Source organism: Mesoplodon mirus (genome assembly GCF_964341445.2).
Source record: "Mesoplodon mirus genome assembly, chromosome: 8".
Lineage (NCBI taxonomy): Eukaryota > Metazoa > Chordata > Mammalia > Artiodactyla > Ziphiidae > Mesoplodon > Mesoplodon mirus.
The window spans coordinates 83,139,594-83,164,293 of record NC_138984.1 but is presented as its reverse complement, the minus strand read 5'-3'; the positions used below and the strand labels follow the sequence as shown (position 1 = coordinate 83,164,293).

General features: G+C 41.6%; 1 protein-coding gene across 1 annotated transcript in view; it reads left to right on the top strand.

Annotated features, from left to right (window-relative positions):
- The window catches only part of STK39 (serine/threonine kinase 39), a 324,305-nt gene that overhangs the window by 107,627 nt on the left and 191,978 nt on the right, over nt 1-24,700 (top strand). Inside the window, exons 6-10 of the mRNA XM_082631371.1 lie at nt 7,423-7,532; nt 7,803-7,904; nt 10,836-10,969; nt 18,524-18,572; nt 18,675-18,740. Of these exons, the coding sequence (XP_082487497.1) occupies nt 7,423-7,532; nt 7,803-7,904; nt 10,836-10,969; nt 18,524-18,572; nt 18,675-18,740 (461 nt within the window). The remainder of the gene's footprint in view (nt 1-7,422; nt 7,533-7,802; nt 7,905-10,835; nt 10,970-18,523; nt 18,573-18,674; nt 18,741-24,700) is intronic.

Sequence of the window (24,700 nt, the reverse complement as noted above, 5' to 3'; positions counted from 1 at the left end):
CTTCTTATTGCCTGGACGTCTGAGGACACCCTGAAGATGGCAAGCCTCCAGGAGAGTGAAAAGTTGTTCCTATTTAATTTACAAACAGAAATAAAACAAGCAGTAAAACTGGTAGAAAAGGCTGGGTTTAATTATACATTAAAGAAAAGTAAAATTGAGAAACAAGTGATTTGGTCAGTTAAAAAAGCGAAAAGCACTGTGCTCAAGGATGTGATAATGGGGTAAACATTGCAATCAGAAGGAAACAATACTGGGGGACTGTTTGTTGGCTTCTACATACAGGATGAATTATGGCGGGGGATTCTGCCCTGTTATTCTTCACATGCCATGTGGGGAGAGAGTTTGACCAGAGAGGGCTGTGATCAGAACTGTGCTTTAGGAAGAGTAATCTGCATGGAATAAGTCTGGATTGCAGTTGGAGGAGGCATGCCTCTGATTCTGTAATTGCTAAAGCCTTCACCTACCCTGGTCTGTGTCTTTCCTCTCTCACCAAGAAAATCCGGGGGCGGAAAGGACACCTTGGAATTACCAGCAAACAGAAGATGATACCTTAACATAATTCTTCTATTCGTGTTGTTTAGGTCATGTAATAGTCACTCTATTTAAATTAATGTCATATTTTCCCATGTTAGCTCTCACTAGAAGGCTGGCACTGTGTTTAAATCAAAGCTCTGCCAAATCAAAGCGACACACACACCGGTTGGACACTACTGTGCCTACGGGGGCGCTGCACCACTGACACACGTTTTACTATAAAAACAACATGAAAAGAACGAAATACATCATTTAAAGCAAAACGACTGTTCATGCAGTTCCTAACAGAATTAAGAAAATATTTGCTTCTGTTTTATACCCATTATCATAGTTTGCATAATTTAAATCATAATGTGCTTCTTTATATGCTTCTTCATTCACCAACATTGGATGTATAACATTTTAAGGAAACCTGTGAGATCACGAAGGCCGGATGCTGGCAGCCCTAAAAATGTTCCTGGGTGTTTAGAAGTACATTTCAGTTTCGCCAGTAAAGTCTTGACTCTCTCATGAGAAAAAAACAACAACTGGGAATCAAACCAAATTATGCAGGGATTGTTTTTGATGATATAAATATGACATTTAAGATTAACCAGAGAACCTCAAGCCAGCTTTTTTTTTTCTATGCTGGGTGATCACAACTTGATCTTTACTCAGGGAAGAGCGTAGGAGTTGTGGAATATTAACCCCATTATTCCTTTTTGTGTTTCCTTTCTGGTACCTAAGAATACACCAACTTTTCCCAGAAAAGAGCCTGGGGCTATGTGGCCAAAACTCCTCTGTGAAGGACTGTGGATTTCATTCAGACCTTCAGTAACTTGCTATATGGTCCTTGGCAAGTTATTTCATCTTGTTTATTCCTTCCTCTCTTTTAGTTCCAGTACTCACTAAATTATCACATTTCGTTAAGGATTTGTCCCATGCTCTCCTTTTTCAGAGTCTCTGTTCAAATATAGGCCCTGTGGATTTTACTCCTGGGCTATGGCTGTGGTCTTCCTGCTTCTAGTCTTTCTCTTTTCCTGAACATCCCTGCATGATTTCTTTTCCTCAATTCTCCTCTTGACTAGAGAGAAAGCAACAGTAGTCCAGGGTAGTAACTGGGTCAAGTACAGCTTCCTTTATCTGCAACTCAGACTCTGTAGGTGGGCTCTTTGACAGGCTCAGTGCTTCTTCCCTTTTCCAGACCACGGTCCCTGGGGAAGAGAGGCTGCTTCTGGCAGGGAACTACCAGGGGCCCCTGGAGCCACTGTGACTCTGGCTGCCCCAAACCTGCAACCAGCCACTTGGAGGTCTAAAGGATCAGTGTCTTTTGCAACCCATTTTGAATATGATTTAGGAGGCTCTGAGCTCTCAGATGTTGATTCCATTACTCTCTAGCCAAGTATGGAATGGACCTAAGCCATTTTTTTTTTCCATGCACAACTCAGGTTCCCTTTCACAGATATTAGTAGATTTTATAGATGTTTGAAGTAGGTTCGGGTTGGCTAACTCACCTACAACGTCACTCCCAGGTTTTAAGGAAATCAAGTTTCAGACCAAATTTTGCCCTTCGTTAGCAAGCAAGAACCCTAGAGATTTCTCACAGTGTATTCCGTAAGCTCAAGGACATTCCTGCTTTCTGTCCTTCTAGGTGAATGAAAAATTCACTTGAAGCCGACATGCCAACATTCCAGATGCAGTTTTCTTGTACACTTGTGCTTGGCATCTAAAATCTAAAGAGGCAGAAAACTGGTTAGGGGTTTAGCTTACTCTTGGGCCTGGCTGGATTCTTTCTTTCTATTCATGCCAGATGGGGAGCATATCTAAAATATTTTAGCCACTCTCTGTGTGCTCACTACTTTGACTTTACCAGTGAAAACCTGTTTCTAACATGCATCATGCCTCTCAGCAGGTGACTCTTTTCCCCAACAATAGTCCCTTTTAAGCATTCACCTGGCTCATACTTATCTGTACTTAGATACGGATAACAGAAATACTTCTAGCAGCTGCTTCTGGCCTCCTGAATCAAATGCTGCCAGACCCTTCTAGCACTGGGCATTCTGGCTCAGAACACCAGTTGACCACCTGGGTTGCAGTACCACAAATATAATATCACATGGTGTATATTGAAGTATTATAGGTAAATTTTAGACATCATAACAATGCAGTTGGCAGACTAGTTTTGCAGGTTAAGTCAGGCAGGCGGAATTGCTTTATCATACTTTTCCACTTTTTCTTTTTTTAATGAATTTGTTGACAATGACAGCAAAAACGAGAGGTTTTACATCAAGATCTCAATGTTTGGCTTTCTCTGGGAAAACTGGGGCATCTGCAAAACCAGGGCCATTTTCCTCTATGACAGTTTTCTTTTCCAGCTGAACAGCTGAAGCTTGCTTTAGACCTGGGGATGGGCTCCTGGGAAGGGCCCTGCACTTCCTAATGTCCCCCTATGCTGAGACAGATATCAAGTGTCCTTCATCATTGAGATGGAGCTACTGGTTTGCAGGACCGCCTTCCCTCCTTCATATTCCTGCCTGGGCCCCTGTAGGTATTTGAGTTTTTGAGCCGTGCAGCTGTCAGACAGTTTTTCTTCTTGGCTCAACACTTGTGCTTTGCTCATGCTGCTTCTTTGTCTGGAGTGTCACTTCCTTTTGGGCTTGTCTGTCCAACACTCAACCTCATCTTCAAGGCCAGGTCCAAGGCCCACTGGGAGATAGAGTCTTTCATGGCTATTAGAGTCCTAGCTCTTCCACTTCTACACAGACAGCAGAGCATAACGTTTGATTCTACACATTCTGTTTCATGCCTTCTCCCTCCTTGATGGTAATATTCTTAAGGTCAGGAAGCATGTCCTTCTTGTATTTTATATCTACCACTGTAAAAACATCAATGCTTATCCCCTCAGCCCAGTTTTGTAAGTCAGAGAACAGTAGCTATTGATCTACCTAACAATTATTATAAAGCATATTTATCCATGGTAAAAAGAAGTAGGGGGGTGTTATAAATGTGAAAATAATGTAAAAACAGGCATAACCAAGAAGCCTGAAAGCAGAGCTCCAGAAAGGTTAAGTGCCTTGCTGGAGTCACACAGTTGGGGAATAGCTTAGTCTTCAGCCTAACCACTGAGCATCCTGCCTTGGTGCCTTAGGGCTGTGCTATTTCCTGGCAGATCTGCTACTTGTTAAATCAGGTAGCTGCACCCCAAACCCCTGCAGATCCTCCACAGGGCTTAGTGTTCACATGTCAAAACAATACAATTCCCAAAGTCACTTAAATCGTACACCACAAATGAGGGAAAGGTGATGAAGGTACATCAAACTTAACCATACCCTAACGCAGAGGCAGCCGCAAAAAAGCCCCAAGGCACCAAGAGTCAGGATGCCAAAGATGCTTCTGTCATTAATAAGGACCAGCAGAGTGTCCTCTGCTGATGGTCCTCCCCTTAGTGGAGGGAACAATGCACTGGGATGATGCCAAGGCAAAGGCATCATCCATGTACAAAGGCAACACTGCTGAGGGCAAGGATGGTGGTGGGTTCAGGCAATTAAAAGTAAGTAGGAGGGCCGGGGCCCAAGGTTGGAATTTGGGAGTAGCGTTAGATGAGGAGAGGGAAGGGGAGTCAGATTTGCATGTTGTGCTGAGGGATTCTGACTTTATCCTGGGGGAGCAGGGAGCCTTTAAAGACTTTTAAGGAGCTGTCAGGCCTGTGACAAAGAAGTGCCTGGCTGCTGCAGCCTGGTCTGGGGAAAGCAGGGAGGTGGTGACCTCGGAGGCTGCCCCAGGACACTTGGGCTTAAACCAAGGCAGTGACAATGGGGAAGGAGAGAACTGGATGGATTCAAAAGATGTGAGAGGCTTTCCGTTACCAGGATGACCGCACTCTTTCTGGTGTGAGATGCAGTTATTCCTGGAGGCTGGCTAACTTGATGTGTAGCCTTTGATTCCATGTTGCCAGAGAAATGTTCATGGTTTCTGGCCCACACGTACCTGGCTCCCCTCCCCTGGGCTGTCTGGAGGTCCCCCTCAGCAATCAAGGGCGCTTTGCACTGTTCTCTGCTCTGCCGCCTCCACTTCTCTTGTCACATGTAAGCTGTCTCCACAGACTGTATCCGTCTTCCTGTTTACACAAGCAGCCTACAAAGTTCAGTCCAAAAGTTCTCTTTCGCAGTACATGTAAATCTTTTTCTATATACGCTGGCCATACGTATGAGCAAATTGTACATGTATTCTGTAGTCGTAGGGTGAGTAGATGTTAGGATTGGTGTTTTCTGCTTCCGGAATTTTTCTTCTGAGCTTTAAAGACATTTAACCATCTGTTGATGACTTAAAAGTGAGTGTTCTAAGTGGAGTCTGTGAATACAAATGTGAATCAGGAAAATACATTGAAGAGGTAGTGTCAATAATGAATTGCAACTATGCATCTCTCTCAGCTGTTTTTGCAGCTTTAAAAGGTCTAATGTAATCAGATGGGTTTTTTGGTTTGTTTGTTTAATTTTTATTTTTTATTTATTTATTTTTGGCTGCCTTGGGTCTTTGTTGCTGCGTGCGGGCTTTGTCTGGTTGCGGCGAGTGGGGGCTACTCTTCTTTGTGGTGCGCGGGCTTCTTACTGTGGTGGCTTGTTGCGGAGCACGGGCTGTAGGTGCACGGGCTTAGTTGCTCCATGGCATGTGGGATCTTCCTGGACCAGGGCTCAAACCCGTGTCCTCCTGCATTGGCAGGCGGATTCCCAACCACTGTGCCATCAGGGAAGTCCCATCAGATGGTATTTTTAAGGAATTAAAAACAATTAATGTTAACAATGGATTTTTGTCTGGATCATATCTTTTAGGAAGATATATGTATATTTGAGGTGTAGAATTGCTTCAACTGCATGGAAAAGAATTTATTTTTCCTTAAAACAACTTTTACCCATATCCTTAATTATTTACAGATGATATGTATTTATTTAATATTATCATGTTACAAAATTATTTTAATAAAAACAGAATGTTGGATTCACTGTTAAACTTCTTTTCCGAAATACAAATGAGGTTGAAATTTATATTTTCGAAAGCCTTATCATGTTGTCTCTTCCTCTAGCCAAATCTAGTAGATACTTACAAATGATTAAGTTCACCTAGCTCTTCTGTAAGAGAATGAATTTTATCTCCTCCTACTGGAAGGAGACTGGTTCAGTGGTTTCAGAGGTTTCTTTTCAGAAAGCTTGATTTTTCTGACTGTAATATAAGAGTTCAAATAGAGTTCAGCACATACATGCAAATTAAATTATATAGCATTTTCAGAATATACTTTTGCTCACTAGTAACACGAGAGTAGCAGTTGGAATAAAGACTCCCTTTGTCAATTTTTATTCCTTTTACTTGAAGTTGTAATCCTATTGGGATTTGAGTAAATTTAAACGTTAATAAAATGGAATAGTCAACAGATTTCAACTCAGGGAACTGGTTCCAGTGTTATTGCATAACTTAATAATGTAGATCTAACGCAAATGCTAATATTTTACCTTGGTGTGTACTTGACATTGTTCCTTGGTGATTGCCATCATCCTGGCAATCACCAAAGGGGGCCAGCAAAGAAGAGTCATGTGAGAGTAGTTTGAAGGGGTCCATACTGCATAATCTGCTGCAGTGTTTTGAGGTGTTGACATCCCTTTTTTATAACTATTTACCAGCTTTCTCTTGAGGTGCCCTTGAGTTGGCTCTTACTGGTAGGTCTGTACTAGCCCTAAGTAGTTGGTAGTTTAACTTATAACTAATTTTAACCATTAGTAAAACTCTAAGCACAAATGCATGCATTAATAATCACTGGGTATTCCCTCTCTACTTTCACATATACAAACATAATTTTTGCATAAATGCATGCACGTATACAGTATGCTTAATTAATTCATGTCCTCACAAGAAGAACTTCTAATATATAATGGATGTCAAGAAGAGTATTATTTCACTCTACAAACCTTTCCATCTATATCTATGAAAATTATCCAGAAAGCAAACGTTGAAAAAAACCCAATCTTTACTGACTGGGCTTATCCTTTGTGTTGATTGCTACGTGTGGACAAAACTGGGCATGTTGGCTTTATGTACCTGGGTTTGTGGATTTGCCATTATGGTTTTGGCTAAAGCACTGTTCAGGGAAGGGCGTGGGAATGTGGAAGTTGTATGTTATTTATCCTTTATTTCAAGGAAGAAATCCACTCCCCAAACATTGATGATGTGGAATTAAAGAGGCTAGAAAATAATCATAATAAAAGAAAACATAAAAAGAAACACACGCTAGTTTTTCTGCCTTTGGTGCTATTCTTATAAATGATTTTCTAAAATGAATCTTAGCTAAAAGCTAAGATCCTTTAATTTAGGGCTTTGGAAAGGTATGTGTATTTTTATTGTAATCTTTTATAATTAGTTATGACTTGTGCTACCTTTTTGGTAGAAAATATAAAATGATATGCTGAGCTTTTGGACTGGTGAGCTTGCCGACCCATAACCTGTGATGAGGGCGTTCTCTGAAGTGTAGGGCAGGGGTCCCCAACCCCCAGGCCACAGACCGCTACCTGCCCACAGCCTGTTAGGAATCCGGCCGCACAGCAGGAGGTGAGGGGCGGGTGGGCAAGTGAGCGAAGCTTCCGGCTTGCATTATCGCCTGAACCATCGGCCGTCCCTGCCCCCGGGGAAAAATCATCTTCCACGAAACTGGTCCCTGGTGCCAAAAAGGTTGGGGAAAGCTGGTGTAGGGGACGGCGGGTGGCAGGACTGCCCTGCTGTATGGCTGAGAGAGCTCCACAGTGTTTGGAGCAAGTCATCACCATTGCGAGGCCCACCAGGAAAAGAGATGTTCATAAAGTCAGGATTTGTAAGCCATAATGTCTTACCTAAAATAAGGGTTTTTTGTTTTTTTTTCCCTTTCAGATTTTGGGGTAAGTGCTTTCTTAGCAACAGGGGGTGATGTTACCCGGAATAAAGTGAGAAAAACATTCGTTGGCACCCCGTGTTGGATGGCCCCTGAAGTCATGGAACAGGTGAAATAAATTAATAAATAAAATAAAAGTGATGTTTTGATTGACATAGCATAGTTGTACAATACATATCATTAGTACACTAACATTTTGTTCAAATCAATCATTTTACTAGAATGCGTCATGCAATATCTAATTCCCGATTGCTGGGCCTTAGCAAAGTAATCTCAAGGTTGTGCACGCACAGCCGTGGACTTCTGACATAATATGGACCTCGTCATGTATAACATGCCGGCTGTATAATTGTGGTTTTTTTCCTGCTTCCCTTCTTAGGTGAGAGGCTATGACTTCAAGGCCGACATGTGGAGTTTTGGAATAACTGCCATTGAACTAGCCACAGGAGCAGCGCCTTATCACAAATATCCTCCTATGAAAGTAATTGCTATTGGAAATATTATGTTGGGTTTGAAATATGATTTAACGGAATCCATTCTCTAATTCTCTTAAACATAGTCATTTTTCTCTTAGACCCAAGGGGAATTAATGGAGGGATGCAGCCAAGTTAAATGTTATCTGATGCTCTCAGTCGACAGAATGGGACAAAAGTAGCACAGTCCCCAGCTTTGAAGCTTGCTTGCTTTACGTTCTTAGCACAGAAGAATGTGATCAGATTGGTCGACGGAGGTTGATAGATGAGACAAATGCTGGTCATTACTCTCTCTATCACAGAATACTCCCAGCTCCCCAAGAAAAATCTAAAAATAGATTATAGTGATATCATCTTAACAGATGGATTTCCCAAATTTTCAGGCCTTTTTTCAACCCCATGGTCTGTAACATTTCACTCCTGTTCTCATAGTGTCATGTTGGTGACTCATCTGAAATAAGGGAGCCCAGTGTTTTTAGGAACTAACATACATTTGGATACTATTTTTAGATTTCTGTTATTTTTTTGGAAGTTACTCTTTATTGTTATTATTTTAAAAAATATTTATTTATTTATTTGGCTGCATGGGATCTTAATTGCAGCCCACGGGATCTTTTGTTGTGGCCCGCGGGCTCTTCACTTCGTTGCGGTGTGTGCGCAGGCTTCTCTCTAGTTGCAGCACTTGGGATCTCTAGTTGTGGTGCGTGGGCTTAGTTGCCCCTCAGCATGTGGGATCTTAGTTCCCTGACCATGGATGGAACCGGCATCCCCTGCATTGCAAGATGGATTCTTAACCACTGGACCACCAGGGAAGTCCCTATTTTTGTTATTCTTTTAACTAGACTACATCATTATTTCTGTTAGTTTTGAGGTGGTGGGATCAGGGCTAATTTACCCAACTGGATTTTGTTTTGTGGCTGAAATAGTTGAATGGAAATTATGAAGGTATTTTACAGAGAATATGGTCCATGTTTGTTTCAACTTTTTCCTAGGATTTTATTGGAAAAGCTTTAAGAGGATTTAGAAAAAAAAGACCTGAGGATAAAAAAAAAAGTTAAACGATTTTACTGATTAAAAAGTTAATACGGGGCTTCCCTGGTGGCACAGTGGTTGGGAGTCCACCTGCCGATGCAGGGGACGCGGGTTCGTGCCCTGGTCTGGGAGGATCCCACGTGCCGTGGAGCGGCTGGGCCTGTGAGCCATGGCCGCTGGGTCTGCGCGTCCGGAGCCTGTGCTCCGCAACGGGAGAGGCCACAACAGTGAGAGGCCCGCGTACCACAAAAAAAAGTTAAAGACAAGTTGAAAATATTAAAAGCAACAGGAGAAATCAACTTTTTACATACAAAGGAACTCCCATAAGACTATCAGCCGATTTTTCAGCACAAATTTTGCAGGCCACAAGGGAGTGGCACAATTAATTCAAAGTGCTGAAAGAAAAAAAACCTTCCAACCCAAAATACTCTACCAGTGCTCCGCGGCGGGAGAGGCCACGACAGTGAGAGGCCCGCCTACAGCAAAAAACAAAAACAAAAACAAAAAAAACAAACAAAAAAGTTAATACGTTCTTATTGTAGAAAATTTGGAAGTCCAAATAAGAATAAAGATGAAAACAATCATCCATAATCTCATCAACCACAGACAATCCCTATTTAAGTTTTAGTGTAGTTCATTACATTGTTTTTCTCTCTATATTTATATACATATTTTTTCAAATAGTTAAGATTTGGGGGTTGTGTGTACACACCTGATTTTGTCAGCAGAAAATTTAAAATTGAGGTGTAAACAATTGAAGTGGCCTTTTGGGGAAAAAGCACTGAAACAGCTCTGAGGACTTTTCTTTCATCTGGTTTTTCTCTATTATTTTTTCTTATTTCTTGTTTGCATTCTTTCCTACTTTTTAGTGTTTTCCACTTGAATCCAGTCACATTGCTAATTCTAGCCTAAAGTCCTGCAGGACTTTTCTTAAAATCTCACAGATCTCCCACTTTTCTTTGGTTTGCTATTATCCTCCACAGACAATAAACTGTCACTTTGATCCTTCATCTATTCACACATCTGAAAGTGTTTGAACAGTGTCTTGGCATGTATAGCATTTGCATAAATTAAGGCTGATTTATGCATTAATGAGTTTTTTTTCATTTTATAGGTCAATAGTTTGCTACAAATTCTACACTTTTTTAAAAAAAACAAATAATTTTGACGATAGTGTGAAAGAATGGAATTTTTTGCCTTTTCAATGTGAAAGCTGTGTTTTGATTTCGTTTCCTCCCTTTCCAAAAGCAGCATGGCCTTTTGTTCTGGTTATGGTTTTTAGTAACTCACTTGTGTCCTAGCTATCTTTCAGTGTCTTACTGTCTCAGTTTTGCCAAGCCTTTAAGCAATTTTCTGTATGTTTTTTCATTTAAAAAAGAAAAAGGGAGACCATGTGTTACCTCTTGGGATGTTGTGGATTTATTTTTAGGGCTGGTAATGTATTACAGAAGCCTTGAGTACAGGCAGTCCCTTACTTAGGAATACCCTGTATACGTGAACATTCCCTGCTGCTCTGGGCCTCTCTTTCTCTACCCTCCACTGCCCCCTTTCCCAGCCAGAGCACAGCCTGCACTAAGCTGGTGCTGGAGCTAAGTGCTCCTGCAGACCTTGTGAGAGCTAGTTCCCAGGAAGCCCTTGTCCTGGCCCCTTTGGGAGAGCACTCTTGACACATAGAGCAGATTTTGTAAATTCTGTCAATGGAATAACAAAAAGGTTAAAGGGCACGTGAACAGATTTGCAAAGGGAACCGAATACTCTGAATGCACACTTTCTAGAAGATGAAAATCATGGGGAAGCACATTTGTACCTAATCAAGGAGGGTCTTTGAGGCTTTGCTGAAAAATGAAAAACTCAGTTGTAGCAACTGCTGTCCTGAGATCCTGTCTTCCTGTTTGTTTCTGCTGCAGGTGTTGATGTTGACTTTGCAAAATGATCCACCCACTTTAGAAACAGGAATAGAGGATAAGGAGATGATGAAAAAGTACGGCAAGTCCTTTAGAAAATTACTTTCACTGTGTCTTCAGAAAGATCCCTCTAAAAGGTATGTCAACCTGAGCGGATGAGTGAGTGGTCATGACTGGGTGGGGTCACGACAGAGCTTGGTTTGTGGATGGGGAAGGGCTGAGTGAGGAGTCCTGAAGTTTAGTTCTGTCCAGTTCAAGGGAAATCCAGCTCTGGTCCCCAGGTTTCCAACCTGTTAGTGGAAGCTTGGGTCCAAAAGGGAGAGAAGTGAGTGAGGACGAGGGAGAGGCGGAGGAAAATTTTCCGTGTTAATAAGATTGGTTGTGCTTGTTAGGTATGGGCTCTGTCATCAAAGGAAGTGAAGTAAAACAAATCAAAAGCAATTGGCAGTGGTGAATTCAGAAGCTGAGCTAATATTCTGCACTGTGTAGGTTGCGCTGACCTCTCAGGATTTGAATATCCTGCCAGCTCCAGTCTAAACCAGGCAGAGCTGTTGAATTTTGCATGAGCTTCGAGTTGCAGAACAAGTTGTTTGTGCTGTTTAAAAGATTATCAGTAAAGAAGATTAACATTTTTACATTCAAAAGATTAATCGTATAAATAGGAGCAAATGGTTTTAAATTAACTTTAGTATTTCCTCTTTATTCCTGGATTATTGCCCTGCACTGTGGTTTGTCTGTTTTCTGAGTTTTGTTTCTTCTTCTTCATCTCTGTGAGTTTGAAATGTCCTGGGTAGTGATAGTAGAGCCCAGTGTCCTTTGTCACTTGAAGGAGAATGTTAATGACATGAACTGAGCATAACCCTTGGCTGGGTAGAGTCCCTTTGTAGTGCTTGGCTGTGTGCTGCGTTGTCCGAATGTAAGGTGAACTTGGATTACACATCTGGAGAGGCTGCTGAGAAGTTACTGGCTACCCTCATCCACCCAGGACTCCAACTTGATACTTGTGTTCTAAAACATAAAAACTGGCTTGTCTTTTGGAACTTTCTTTTTCAGGGAAGGACCCTGCTTTTCGAAGGATTCCTTTATCCTTAAGTTCTTCATGAAACTTAAGCCTTTTGCCTTCACACAGTGATCTACTGTTTGAGCAGGCTACCCTTCTCTAGAATAAACATAGTTTCCATTATTTTACCTGTTCTTTGTAGCAACTCTGTTCATTCCTTTACATTTTACTGAATTTGCCTTGAATCTTTTCTATATCAGTTAGTTACCTTTCTCATGGGGCCAGTTCTAAAGACTCTTTGCTGTTAAGCATCTTGAAATTATTTATTGTAAAAGGGGTGCAGCACTTGCTTGCCTTCCCCTTGTATTTGGTGTCATCTCCAAACGTTTGTCTTTAGCATCACCGAGGAGACAGACTTTGATCCTCTAAAGCCCAGTGAGAGAAGAACTCGTTTTCCCCATTAGAAGGACTGGGTTGTGACTGATGGTCTTTGTGAGTCTCAAAATAGTTGAGATTCCACCTAGTGGTGGTGATGTGCAATGCCGCACGATTCCAGCTCTTTCAAACACAGATTCTGTAGGGTAGAGCTGTTAGTGTACTAACTGATAAATATATTTCTTTAGGAGACTTACAATTTGGTCAAAATAGGTTAGACCGTCATACATTCTATTTAACAAGCCATCCTTACTTCTCAATAATCTTGAAAGTCTTTCCAGTTTTTATTTATTATACGAGCTCAAATACCAGGTTCCGACCACCCCACCAGACAACGACAATAACAATAAAAGTTTTAGAAGAGAGCCATACAGAATTTATTCGAATTCCCCCAGAGTATCCTCTTGGTAACGTTATTGATTTACAAAGTATTGATAGGTTAAGGACTTCTGTTAGGTATTTTCTGTAGAACGTAATCTGTTCTCACTATTACGCAGTTGTCCTCTATAACAAACAGAGGGTGTCACTGGTGCACACACTTCCCAGGTGATTTTTTCTTGTAATGAAAAGACACGACGCGGGAAGTTTGGGGAAAAAAAGATTCAGGAAATGTGAGAATGGAAAAAAGCAATATTATCATTGTTGAATTATGTATTATACACGATGCAATTAAAAATATGTATTCATGACTGAATTAATAAGTAAACATCTAATTGCTGCTCAGGTCTGAAAGAAACCTGCGAGTATTTCTTATCTTCTCTGCCTTTGTTTATATTGTCCAAAGATTTTTTTCCTCTTCTCCTGTCCCCCTTCCACCTGTCTTTCAATACTTAGTTCAAAGGCCCCAGGTTCTCAAAGTTAGATACATCTGGGTGCGATTCCTAGCCCTACATCATCTGCATGACTTAGTTTCCTTGTCTGTAAAATGGGCCTAATAACACCACGTCATAGGGTTGCTATGAGGATGGAGATGATGCCCTTAAAGCAGAGAACACAGTGCCGGAGCATTCCTAAGTATTCAGGAAATTGGGATTGCCATTCATTATTTGCCTTTTCTTCCTGACCAAGTAGAGTTGTTGCAACCTTGAGTTTCCTGCAGTATGTTGATGCTATGTCTCCTGTAGCACTTATCACACTGTGTACATTTATTGACTCACATATTCAATTTCCTCATGAGTTTCTGAGTTTTTTAGAAGGAGGATCTGTGCCTCTCACCTTTCTATGTCTCTTTTTGTCCACAGTGACTGGTCTGTATTACGTACTCAGTGGTATTTCTTGAACACCTGCAAACAGTTGGGAGCTTGCAATTTGGGGATGATTTGGACTCATTGAAAAGAGTTTCGGAGCCAGACCAGATTGGAGTGGGTTGAGGAGTGAAGGCAAGAGTTCTGATCGTTGTATTTATTTCTGTTGTCAGCATGTAGATCCTCTGCTTGTAATGTAAAAGCAGTTGACTAGTACTGAAATCCTGGTCTTGCTGAGTACCTTTTTAGCAATGAATGAAAACATATATCACAGGGGAACAGTGACCAGGACAGAATCATTCCTATGCTGGAGCCCTCAGGCTAGCTGAGAAGGAACTGTGCTTTCTGTCAACCTTGAGAGCTCGTGGAACTTTCCTATTGCCTGAGAGCTGGGTGTCAGAGCTGTTTGCCTCACCCAAGTCTGTGCCCTGCATTTGCATAGGTAAAGATTTGCTTATATTTGCACGGCAGAACATTTTGCTATTCTTAAAAAAAATGAGCCTTAATCTTGAAGGTTATATACTTCATATGGATGACAGCTATAAAAGTTAACTATCATTTTTTTGGAGCAACAAAGGGGTGGATGTTGCATAGATAAATCCACTGGAAACAAATAAAACTTGGAATATTTCTTCTGAGGGAAGGGGTGGGGTGAGAAATGCAGCTCTGACAGAGGTCAATGTATTGTTAGTTCTAAAAATTTGCATTTTAATTTCTATTTAAACTGTATCATACTCATCCTGAATCCTTTGAAAATTATGTTAAGTCTCAGTGGACTTTGGTTCATCCATATGTATTGGAATCCTTTAAGGGATTTTCTTCTGAGAATGTTGGTACTTGCAGACTTCCGCATTGTTTTTAAGGATTTTAAATTGAATCATTATTCAGAGCCTGGGCCATCATTTTGGTTGCTGGTATAGCATTTTAGCATTTCTTGTAAAATGGTGTTTGTGTTTACATTATATTGTATTGCTTGATAACTGTTAGTGGACATGTAAGACAGAATGGTGCTTGCAGAATTCTTTCTTCTGTAGTGCTCGGCTAAGAGGCAGGCAGCACTGATGGTTCCCCATTAACCCTAGTAATTCCTATAGCATAAGACTAAAACAAACAAAACCCGCAAAACCCCTAAAATCAGGTGGGCAGCACACATCTTGGCTTTTCTCATACCTTCTAATCACTTTCTTCCCTCACTCATTTTCCTCATCCTTTCCACTTTCCACTTTTCCATGCTTTTTATGGAGGTAGTTCGGCACATGTAGGATTCAACTCCAAAATTCAACACCTGCATTCAGTTCTCTGTATAGAGTAGAAATTACCTATTATTTAACATAAATATTAAGCCTGTTAAAAAAGGAGTGTGCCTTCTTAAACCACTTCTCCTTTCTCATGTCATTGTGTTTCTGTATCTGTTGATGAAGGCTAAGGGTGGAGTCCAGAGGAAAGTTTTCTCTGCAGCATGCTTTTCCCCTTTACAGTTTCGGTTACTATAGAAATGACTTTGCTGGGGAAGGGAAAGTATTCCCAGCCCTGTGTCTCCAGGTGTGCCTGGCATTTCCCAACCTTCTCTCTACATGGGTCCTACACTTGACCCTGGGATGAGGAGGCAGGAGGTGGGGTGCGGAGGAGAGAGCGGGTTGTCTGTGGCCCGCCTCCTCAGTGCCTCCTGTGCACAGACGCATCCCTCGCCTTTTCTTTTTTGTTAGCCTGAGTCTTACTTTCATTACATCATTCTCCTGCTCTCTACCATATTGAGTAGATGCTTAGAGTGCTGACTAACTCTGGCTCCAGAAGCTGTGGTTTGGGGCTCCAATGTCTAGTGGCATCACTTTTACGCCATATTTGGTTATAGCATGAAACTGAGCTGTAGCAGTTTTGTGCTCTGTGTTAGGCTTTGGGGATATAAAAAATGAATACTGTGTGGTCCCTTTCCTGGAAAGGCTTATAACCTAGTGGGGTGGAGGCAGGGAGATACAGGAACAGATTATTGCAAAGTGTGGTGGATTGGTGTGGGAGCAGTGAATTCCGCTACTCGGAGAAACACCTCTGAAGACGGATGGCGTTTAAATGGGTTCTTGATGGACGAGCAAAGATATGCCAGTTGGCCACAAAACATTCTAAAGCAAGAAAAGCAGTGTGTGCTTTGTCATGAAAGAGCAGGAGATGGCGGAGACCATCACCGTAGCTGGAGGGTAGAGTTCACGTGGGGCGTGATGGGAAATGGGGCTGGAGGAGTCGGGGTCTCAGGCCACTGAAATCCATTGGGAGGGCTAAGAAATTGTTTTCGTTTAGAAGCCAGCTAGGGAGCAGTGTGGGTGATGGGTTGGAATGAGGAAGAGAGAAGGGGCAGACAGAGGGAGGCTGTGTCGTAACCATGTTGACCAGAGGGGATGAGGGTTTCTACCAAGAGAGTGGCCTGGAGTTCCTTCATCATCTTGATTTTCTTAGGTTTCTTTTCTTTTCACTCTAAAAAGTTAAATCTAAGTTATTTTGTATGCCTCTTGGTTTTTAAAATTTGATTTCATACGGTAAGGTACCAAACATGGTCAGTCCGTTGTGTCATGGTTCCTCTTGTATGTTTTCTCAGTAGCCCTCTCCTTTCCCCAAACACAATTCATGTGTTTGAATGTTCTGACCTTCCTCTTACAGTCTGACAGCACACTCTCTTATCTGCCAGATCGTAAGTTGCTGAGGGTAGTATTTATGTCTGTCATAGTCATTAGAGTGGGCCTAGCACCTAACATGATGCCTGACAAACAGCAGATGCTCAGTATATATTTACTGAGAGAATGAAATGATGAGTTTGGAGTAGCTGGAAGCCAAAAGCTTTGCCAGTAATCACTAAGAGTAGTCTACATTAAAGAGACAACCAAAGTTAAATCACTTCAGTTATCCTTTTTAGTTCTAGTGCCTGGTAAACAAGGTCCAAAAACAAGGTCCAAGGTACAAATTCATGAATTTGAACCAGCTTACCAAGGGATACGGAACACAAAATGTAAAGCGTGGCCCACCTGTTGTTTAGACCTTTGTTTACTCCAAGCAATTAGCAATTAGGGGCTCTCGGTTGCAGTGGCTATGGCGATTTGGGGTTCTTTGTTAGGTACCCCTAACCAGTGTTCCACTTGAAATTGAGGAAAAGAGCAATAACAATTGAAAGAGAAAATTTCTTTGCACAGAAATACGGTTTATGGCCCCTGCAGACTTACACAGTTTGTATACCATTGCACTTAATGATGTTTCCTAATTCTTTTATACGCTTGGGTTTTGTCCCTGGGAACATTTTAGTGGAGCTTCCTGGTTCAAAGCACTGGTTTCCAATCTCTTCAAGTGTGAGGACTGCCTTTAAACTTGGATCCCCTTAACACAATAGTCTTGGTCCCTTTGGCAGTCACTGCCTGAGAGGAGACCTAATGGTATTCAGTCATGCTTCTCTCCTCCCTCCCAGTTTTTTATTATGAAAAATTTAAAACATACAGAAAAGGTGCAAAAATTGTACAGTGTTTGCTTCTACACCAACACCGAGATTCAGCAATTTTTCACATTTCCCATATCTGCTGTCCCTGTTCACCCACATTTTATTTGCTGAACACTTTGAAAATAAGTAACAGACGTAATACCTCAGCCTGCATTCCCCCCAAATACAGACACGTTCCTACGTAACCACAGTGCTTTTCCACACTAAGTAAATGAACAGTAATTTCCTAAAGTTGTCCTATACCTAGCACACTCACCTATCTCTATTTCTAAATGTCTCTTGCAGCCTCTCCCCGTCCCGTCCAAATCAGGACTCAGGAGAGGGGCATGTGTTGCATTTGGTTGTATGTTCCTTTAAGTCTGTTTTAATCTAGAACAGTCCCCTCACGTCTCCCCTTTTCTTCTGTGACACCGACTTTTTGAAGAGATCAGACCAGTTGTCTTGCTGACTGTCCTATCCTCTAGGTATATGTGATTCTTCCTGCATGGCTGTGGGAACTATTGATGAAAAAAGCTATTCTTTATGGAAGAGTGCCAGTTATTAAACGTAGAAGGAACGAGAGAAGTAGAAAATCAGTGTTCTGCCACCTCCAGTGAAATAATTATTTAAGGCAAAGATGCTAAAATCGTCAGGTGAAAGTTTCTCCGGAACAGGATATTCATATCATGGCAATGTATTATCCAACAGGATACTTGCCCGTTGCAGTGGCGAAAACTTACCTTTACTGTGGAGAGACCTTGGGCCTGGGGACCACGCGGTTACACTTAGCATCCCTCCCGCTGAAATAACCTATCATTATGTGCCTCCCACATGCTGCAGTAAGATGTGTGTCATCTATGACGTGTTCTTCCCCCAAATGCTTGTGTCAACCTAGCCAAGCCTTCAGACCCAACTTGCATTTTATGGGAGATACAGGACAGAGAAACAAGTTAAATGACACCATGAGGAAACAATCAGACCAATCCCATAATGCTTTTAAATGAATTTGCATTCTGTTGATCACCATTCTATTAATTACCTTCCCCTGAAAAACAATAGTCCATGGACCCTTGAGACTGGGTTACTCGGTGGCCAGAGGCTTGTACACATGCTGCGTGATCCCCTTGCAGAAACTGCTGTTCTTGGGGAATCATAGAACACTGTGGACACAGTTTCTTCGATAGGGTCATATCGCAGCTTGTACTGCTTCTTAATAAATACAGGGATTTAGCTCACAGACGTGTCAGTCTGCCACCTTTTAGAAACACTGAATTCCCTTAGTGAAGTGAAAGGGTGAAGGATGGAAGATTGATCATGCCCCAGATATTTAACTTACAGGAGTTTATGTAGAGGAGGAGTTTTGCAGTAGAGGTGTTTGGAAGGAACTGGAAAATTGGCACCATTTAATTTGGTGCCAGCTAATGATTAATTTAGTCTGTGGCTTTGCTATTCCTGAAACTGGTCTTCCAGAAAGACTCTAGGATTAACTTGTTTCGTCAAGGCAGTGTCTTTATTGAGTGGTCATTGTTTCAACTCTAATTTATTATTGATCTTTCAGGCCCACAGCAGCAGAACTTTTAAAATGCAAATTCTTCCAGAAAGCCAAGGTAACATGCTTAAAAACCCAAGTAAATCTGCTATTTTGAAATCACTATGAATTTCAGTGTATTGTATTTGATGTTAAACTGTTGGGAATATTTGTTTTGCAGAACAGAGAGTACCTGATTGAGAAGCTGCTTACAAGAACACCAGACATAGCCCAAAGAGCCAAAAAGGTAAGTGCCATGAGCCCTCCTGCCCCAGTGGGAGCTGCTCCCCATCCAGGGAAATGGAGCCTATAGAAAAATAGGAAAAAGATTTCCACATACTCAGGATATGTGTAGAGGTTATCTGACCAGCGATTACTCAGATAACTGAATTTTGCCTTTTGGTTATCTCAGCCTGCTGCTATGTGTTTGGGTGTGAAGCTCAAATGACTTCATTTTTCCACTTATTGGCCTGTTTAAGGAAGGTCAGAGGGGAGGGGCTTGTGTTGAGGCTTAAACACTGGAGAGGTAAAATATCTTTGAATATCTTTTGGGCGGGGGGATTTTACTGAAGAGGAACAGTCATTTTAAATCAGTTTGAAATGACAAAACGAAAAACAAAACTTTTGTTTTTAATGGTTATTTTGAATATCTGTGGGTTATAGGTTCCTTCCTCATAAAAGACCCATTTTTTTTTTTAGTCTACGCTGTGTGAACTAAATTATGCTAATAATTACCTGAAAAACTTTCCATTCTAGTATTTAGATTTTTTTAAATGGTATGTATGTGTGAGTGTATTTATTTATGTGTTTTTACCCAGAGTTTTATTTATTTGTTATTACAGATTTCATCATGGTATGAATCGTAACAAAATTTAACCTCTGGTTTGGTTTGGTTTAGTTTGATTTGAAAATTATATTAGATATTTATAATTTAAAATATTGGTGTAGTCAACAGATTTAGAAAGAGGAAGCTTCTTTGTTTTTTTTTTTCCTTTTTACAATTAATGTTTACAGGGAAAGGTGATAAGAATCTGAGTTGTATGCTCTGTAAATAAAATTGACAAAGAAATAGGCATGAGAGATTGCATCTCATCATGCCTAGGTGTGGGTAACTTGGACTGTTAACTTCCAGACATTGCCCTTTCGAAAACATTGGGTATGGAATACATTTAGCTGATGCTTTAGAATTGCTTTAAATAGATTTTAAAATAGACTTCAAGAAATGACCCATTCTGTGTGGGTGTCGAGCCCCTCTCCTAGACCCGCAGAATCCTTTGGAGTGGGCTGGTCCCCGGGCTGTGGGCCTGGGCCAGGGATGGGGGATTGCTGTGCTGACTGCGCAGCCCTGAGCCAGGGTAGTCCTCTGGGACAGCTCAGAGGGAAAAGTGAACCTCTAGTGATGGTCCATCAGAGTGGCACATCCCACAGGGCAGCACAGAGAAGCTGAAGCTTCAGTTTGAGGCAACAGAAAGTCAAAGTGCCCAACCGAGTGCGAGGGCTCCATCCAGAGGGCTGAAGGAGGTGCCTGGAGCACTGCTCTGGGGTGTCGGAGTCTAGCAATGGGGCCTTTTGATCAGATAACTAAAACGCCAACCAGAGTTGAAGACAGCTGTTAGAAAGCCATTGATTTGTACAGTATGTGTCCCCAAAGGACATTGTTTTTGGTTTCCCTCTGATCTCATCCTGTCGCTGTTCCCCGGGAGGAACTTTCCCAGGCCTGCATCCTTACCGGAGCTCCAGCCTCACACCTCCAGCCCCCTGTGCAGTCTTTCCAAACTGTGTCTTCCGTCCCAAACCTCATCTCCCTGTGCTCTCTGCTGCTTTCTGAGCCACCCGACCTCAGAGCTCTGGGATGATTTTTAGGCCTCCTTCTTTGTCTTCCCCCTCTAAACCCGCTCCAAGTCCTCTCCACATTTCCCTCTGCAGCGTTGCTTGGAACGTTTCCTCCTGTTTTTAATTGAACACTGGCAGTGGATTTCTAACTACTCTCCTCCCCCACCCATTCCTCCTTAGACACTAGTGCAAGATTAACTTTCTAATCGTGGCGCTTAATTGCTCAAAAGTGGTTTCCAAAATTAAACAAAAACAAAAGGAAATAAATGGGGGAAAAAAAGGTTCCTATCAAATAAAGTCCAAGCCCCTTAGCCTTGAATTCATGGCACCATTTCAACTTCCCGCCTTATGCAGTTGACCCTTGAACAACCTGCCAACCCTCTGCGCAGTCAAAAATCAGAGTACAGTTTATAGTCGGCCTTCTGTATGTGTGGTTCCTCTGTGTCTGCGGATTCAATGAATTGTGGGTGTGTTGTACTGTAGTATTTACTATTGAAAAAAATCCATGTATAAATGGACTTGTGCGCTCCAAACCCGTGTTGTTCAAGGGTCAACTATATTCCAAACTCCAGCAAAACCTGAACCATCTCTAGTTCTTACTACATAACCCATACTTTCCTTTGAGATTCCATCAATGAAGACTCTGTTCAGGCTCTCACTTTGTTTTCTTTCCTTTTCTTTTTTTTTAAATTTAGATTATTTATTACATATTAGTGTGTTGTGCATTCCAAATTCCATTTTGCATGTATCTTAAACGATAAGCAGCCAGAGTTTCGGGAATTATGATTTTCCAAGCATGTCTTCTGCCCTTTTACTAGCTCCTCAGGGATTGTTTTGTCATCCATCCCTTCAAATGGAAAATGGCCACACATCTGAGAGTCACACAAAGGAGGAAAGGGAGAATATAAATTAGTTCTTTAAACATCTTAATAGAGAAGAACAGGGGCCCATAATAATGCTCTTCTGGCTCTCCAGCTTCATTAGGTTGGCTGTTTTCCTGTCATAATTCTCATTTTAAAGTGCACTTTGGTTATCAACTATACTCTACACCTTGCCAGTAGGTTCCGTGGCAGGTATACTGTCCTGGTCAGCATCAGTCAGTGTGTGTCTTGTTCATAGTAAGTGCCCACAAAATGTCTGCTGACTCAATGAACACATGCTTCAGTGGACCAAGGAAAGATCATTTGAAACTCTGTTTGTCTCTCACTTGAACCCCCCAAGTGCTTGGCATATACTTGTTCCTAGGCTTCCTGTTAATAATAGACAAACTGCCCTCATTCCCCTGGGCTCATGATGTTGATAAGCAACCATCCTGTTCCTTGTTTGAAACTCCTCATTCAGGCTTACTGGCCACTAGGAAGTGAATATTATTTTAATAGCCATGTGCGTTGAAAACCTTTGTGGCACTATGTCTTTGCTTGTCTTAGGTCCTTACGGTGTTTAAGTAAATTTAACTTAAAAGTTGATACAGGGGAGTCCTTAGTGTTATTTGTGTTACTCATCCTTGGACTTGTCTTTATTGGCATCTGCTCAGCTGTCTCCCTTCCTGTTTGCTATGGTGCCCGCTAGTTGACGATGCTCTAGTTTCTTGGTGGGGATTTGTTCCTTAGAGGATAACTGTTGATGTTGGTCCCTTGACTTTTGTCACCTCAGTTTGTTGTTTTTAAAACAGGAACAGACAGTTCATTGAGATACCAGTGTTTATGTGACAGCTGGGCCTGTTGACCAAGCTCTGGATATTTAGGCAACCACGTTGATTTGAAATTTGTTGTCATAAACCATAGTCTCTGCTTCTCCTCCTTTATGGTAAGCAAAATTAAGAGCTATTTTTCAGTAACATGAATAACTCTCATATTTAAGAGAGAGCAGGGCCGGTATTGTAGCTGCTCTCAGGAGGTCCTATGGAGTCCATCAGCGCGGTCTTTTGGTGTGACAGAGACAGAGGCTTATCGTATTCATGTTTGCCCAGAATGTGAAGCATTAGTTGAGAGCCACATCATTCCATGTGGGTATGTGATCTTGTCTGCATCCGCAATGACTCCTCTAAATCAGGAAAAAAATATTAAAAAATAGAAACAGACCAGTGTGGCTTCTCTGGTAATTTAGTGACATAAAATGGTTTTTTTTTTTTTTTTTTGGATGTGATAATTGCAGAAATCAGGGCTATTTGTGGGGTTTTTTTTGTTTTTGTTTTTCTCTTGAAGGCAGCGTATTTGGTCCATTCTGGGTTCTTTTGCTAAAAGGTAGTGTTGTTTAGGGATCATCTTAATTTTCTTTTGCCTTGATTTTTCTGTCTGTGAAATAGGAATTCTGTCTGACCCCAGGAATGTGATAAAGGGTAATGGGAGATTTGATGTTTCTGGACCTCAGCACACTCTAACTTCTAAATGAGAGCGTGCTAATAATGACCCATGAGAACAGGGTGAAGTTCAGCTGTATGACTTCTTTTCAACTTTTCGCTTATCCTTGTGCATGAGAAGAAAAGGTAGCCATTAGTCCTTCTCACGTGGCTTTTTAGCAGCCCGTCTCCAGCCATCTTTTGAGGTTTGAAAGCTTGACTGCGAGGTGTTCAACCATTTACGCTACTGGAATCACTGGGTGGAGAAGGTGTAAGTCATTCTGTTCGAATCAAATGCAGATGCTTCAGGCTGTGTGCACTTTCTGTAGGAACATCTAAGTGTCAGAGTTGGCTGATGTCTCTGTTTTACGTTAGCAAAATGAACCTTGAGTCACCACACTCACACTCATATCATATACTTTTCTGTGGCTAAAACCCATCGATGCAGGGCAGGGCAGGGGCAAAGGGATGTCTAAATGCCAACTGCTTAGACCAACGTGTATTGGTCAGAGAAAGGATGAGGTGGGTAAATGTAATACACAGGGTATCTTTTTATTATGGTTGTCTGTGTTTTCATGGGAAGTGGAGTCACTGGAGGATTTTTGGTTTGAATTTTCTTAATTATGAAATTGAGAAGTTAGAAATGGTTAGTGATTATCAGAAGGAGGAAAGGGGTATTGTATCACTGCTACATTTGGGTGGAACCATTGTGAGTTGGAAAAACTAGGGTGGTATTTGTGGGAACCAGAATTTCTTACATCAGTCTCTAAGATTGCTTTCATATTAAGGATGCAAGACTGTTGGTTCCTTTTTTTTTTTTTTTTTTTTTGCGGTACGCGGGCCTCTCACTGTTGTGGCCTCACCCATTGCGGAGCACAGTCTCCGGACGCGCAGGCATGGCTCACGGGCCATGCTCACGGGCCCAGCCGCTCCGCGGCATGTGGGATCTTCCCGGACTGGGGCACGAACCCGTGTCCCCTGCATCGGCAGATGGACTCTCAACTACTGCGCCACCAGGGAAGCCCTGTTGGTTCCTTTTGATCCTCCTGTGTGTGTGCTTAGGAATCAGTAGGTAGGAATATTCCAATTCACATTTATTTAATACTTGACATGTATTGATAACTTTTACTGTTTTTACTTTTTGTTTTGAAATAATTTCAGACTTACAAAAATGTTACCAAAATAGTACAAATATTTCTGTATATATTTTCTCGCACTCTTTCTTTTGGAATGTTTCAAAACTATAGACATGTTGGGCTTTATCTTTAAATATACTTCAGTGTGTATCTTCTAAAAACAAGGACATTCTCTAACATAACAGTATAATTGTCAAAATCAGGAGATTAACTAACAGTGACAGGATTAATTTTCAGATCTCATACGAATTTTGCCAATTTTGCCATTGGTCATTTACCTGGTCCAGGATCCAATCCAGAATCATGTAGTTGTTATGTCTCCTTTAGTCTCCTTTAATCTGGAATAGTCTTTCTTTTCCTTTTACAACTGTGACACTTTTGAAGAGTACAGGACAGTTATTTTATAGACTGCCCCTCAGTTTGGGTTTATCTGATATTTCTTCACGATTAGATTCAGTGTATGCATTTTTTTTTTTTTTTTTGTGGTACGCGGGCCTCTCACTGTTGTGGCCTCTCCTGTTGCGGAGCACAGGTTCCAGACGCCGTAGGCTCAGCGGCCATGGCTCACGGGCCTAGTCGCTCCACGGCACGTGGGATCTTCCCGGACTGGGGCACGAACCCGTGTCCCCTGCATCGGCAGGCGGACTCTCAACCAGTGCTCCACCAGGGAAGCCCTCAGTGTATGCATTTTTGACGGGAATATCTAGGAAGTGATGCCACGTTCCTCTTGGCATATCATGTTGATTTAGTCCTTTACTGGTGATGTTGCCACATGTGTAAGGAGGTATCTGCCAGCTTCTTCACTGTAAACGCAATTACCTCTTAATAGGAAGAATTCATTAATATTACATTCCTTCTTTATATTAAACATTAAAAAGTAAAGTGAATGTACTGGGTCAT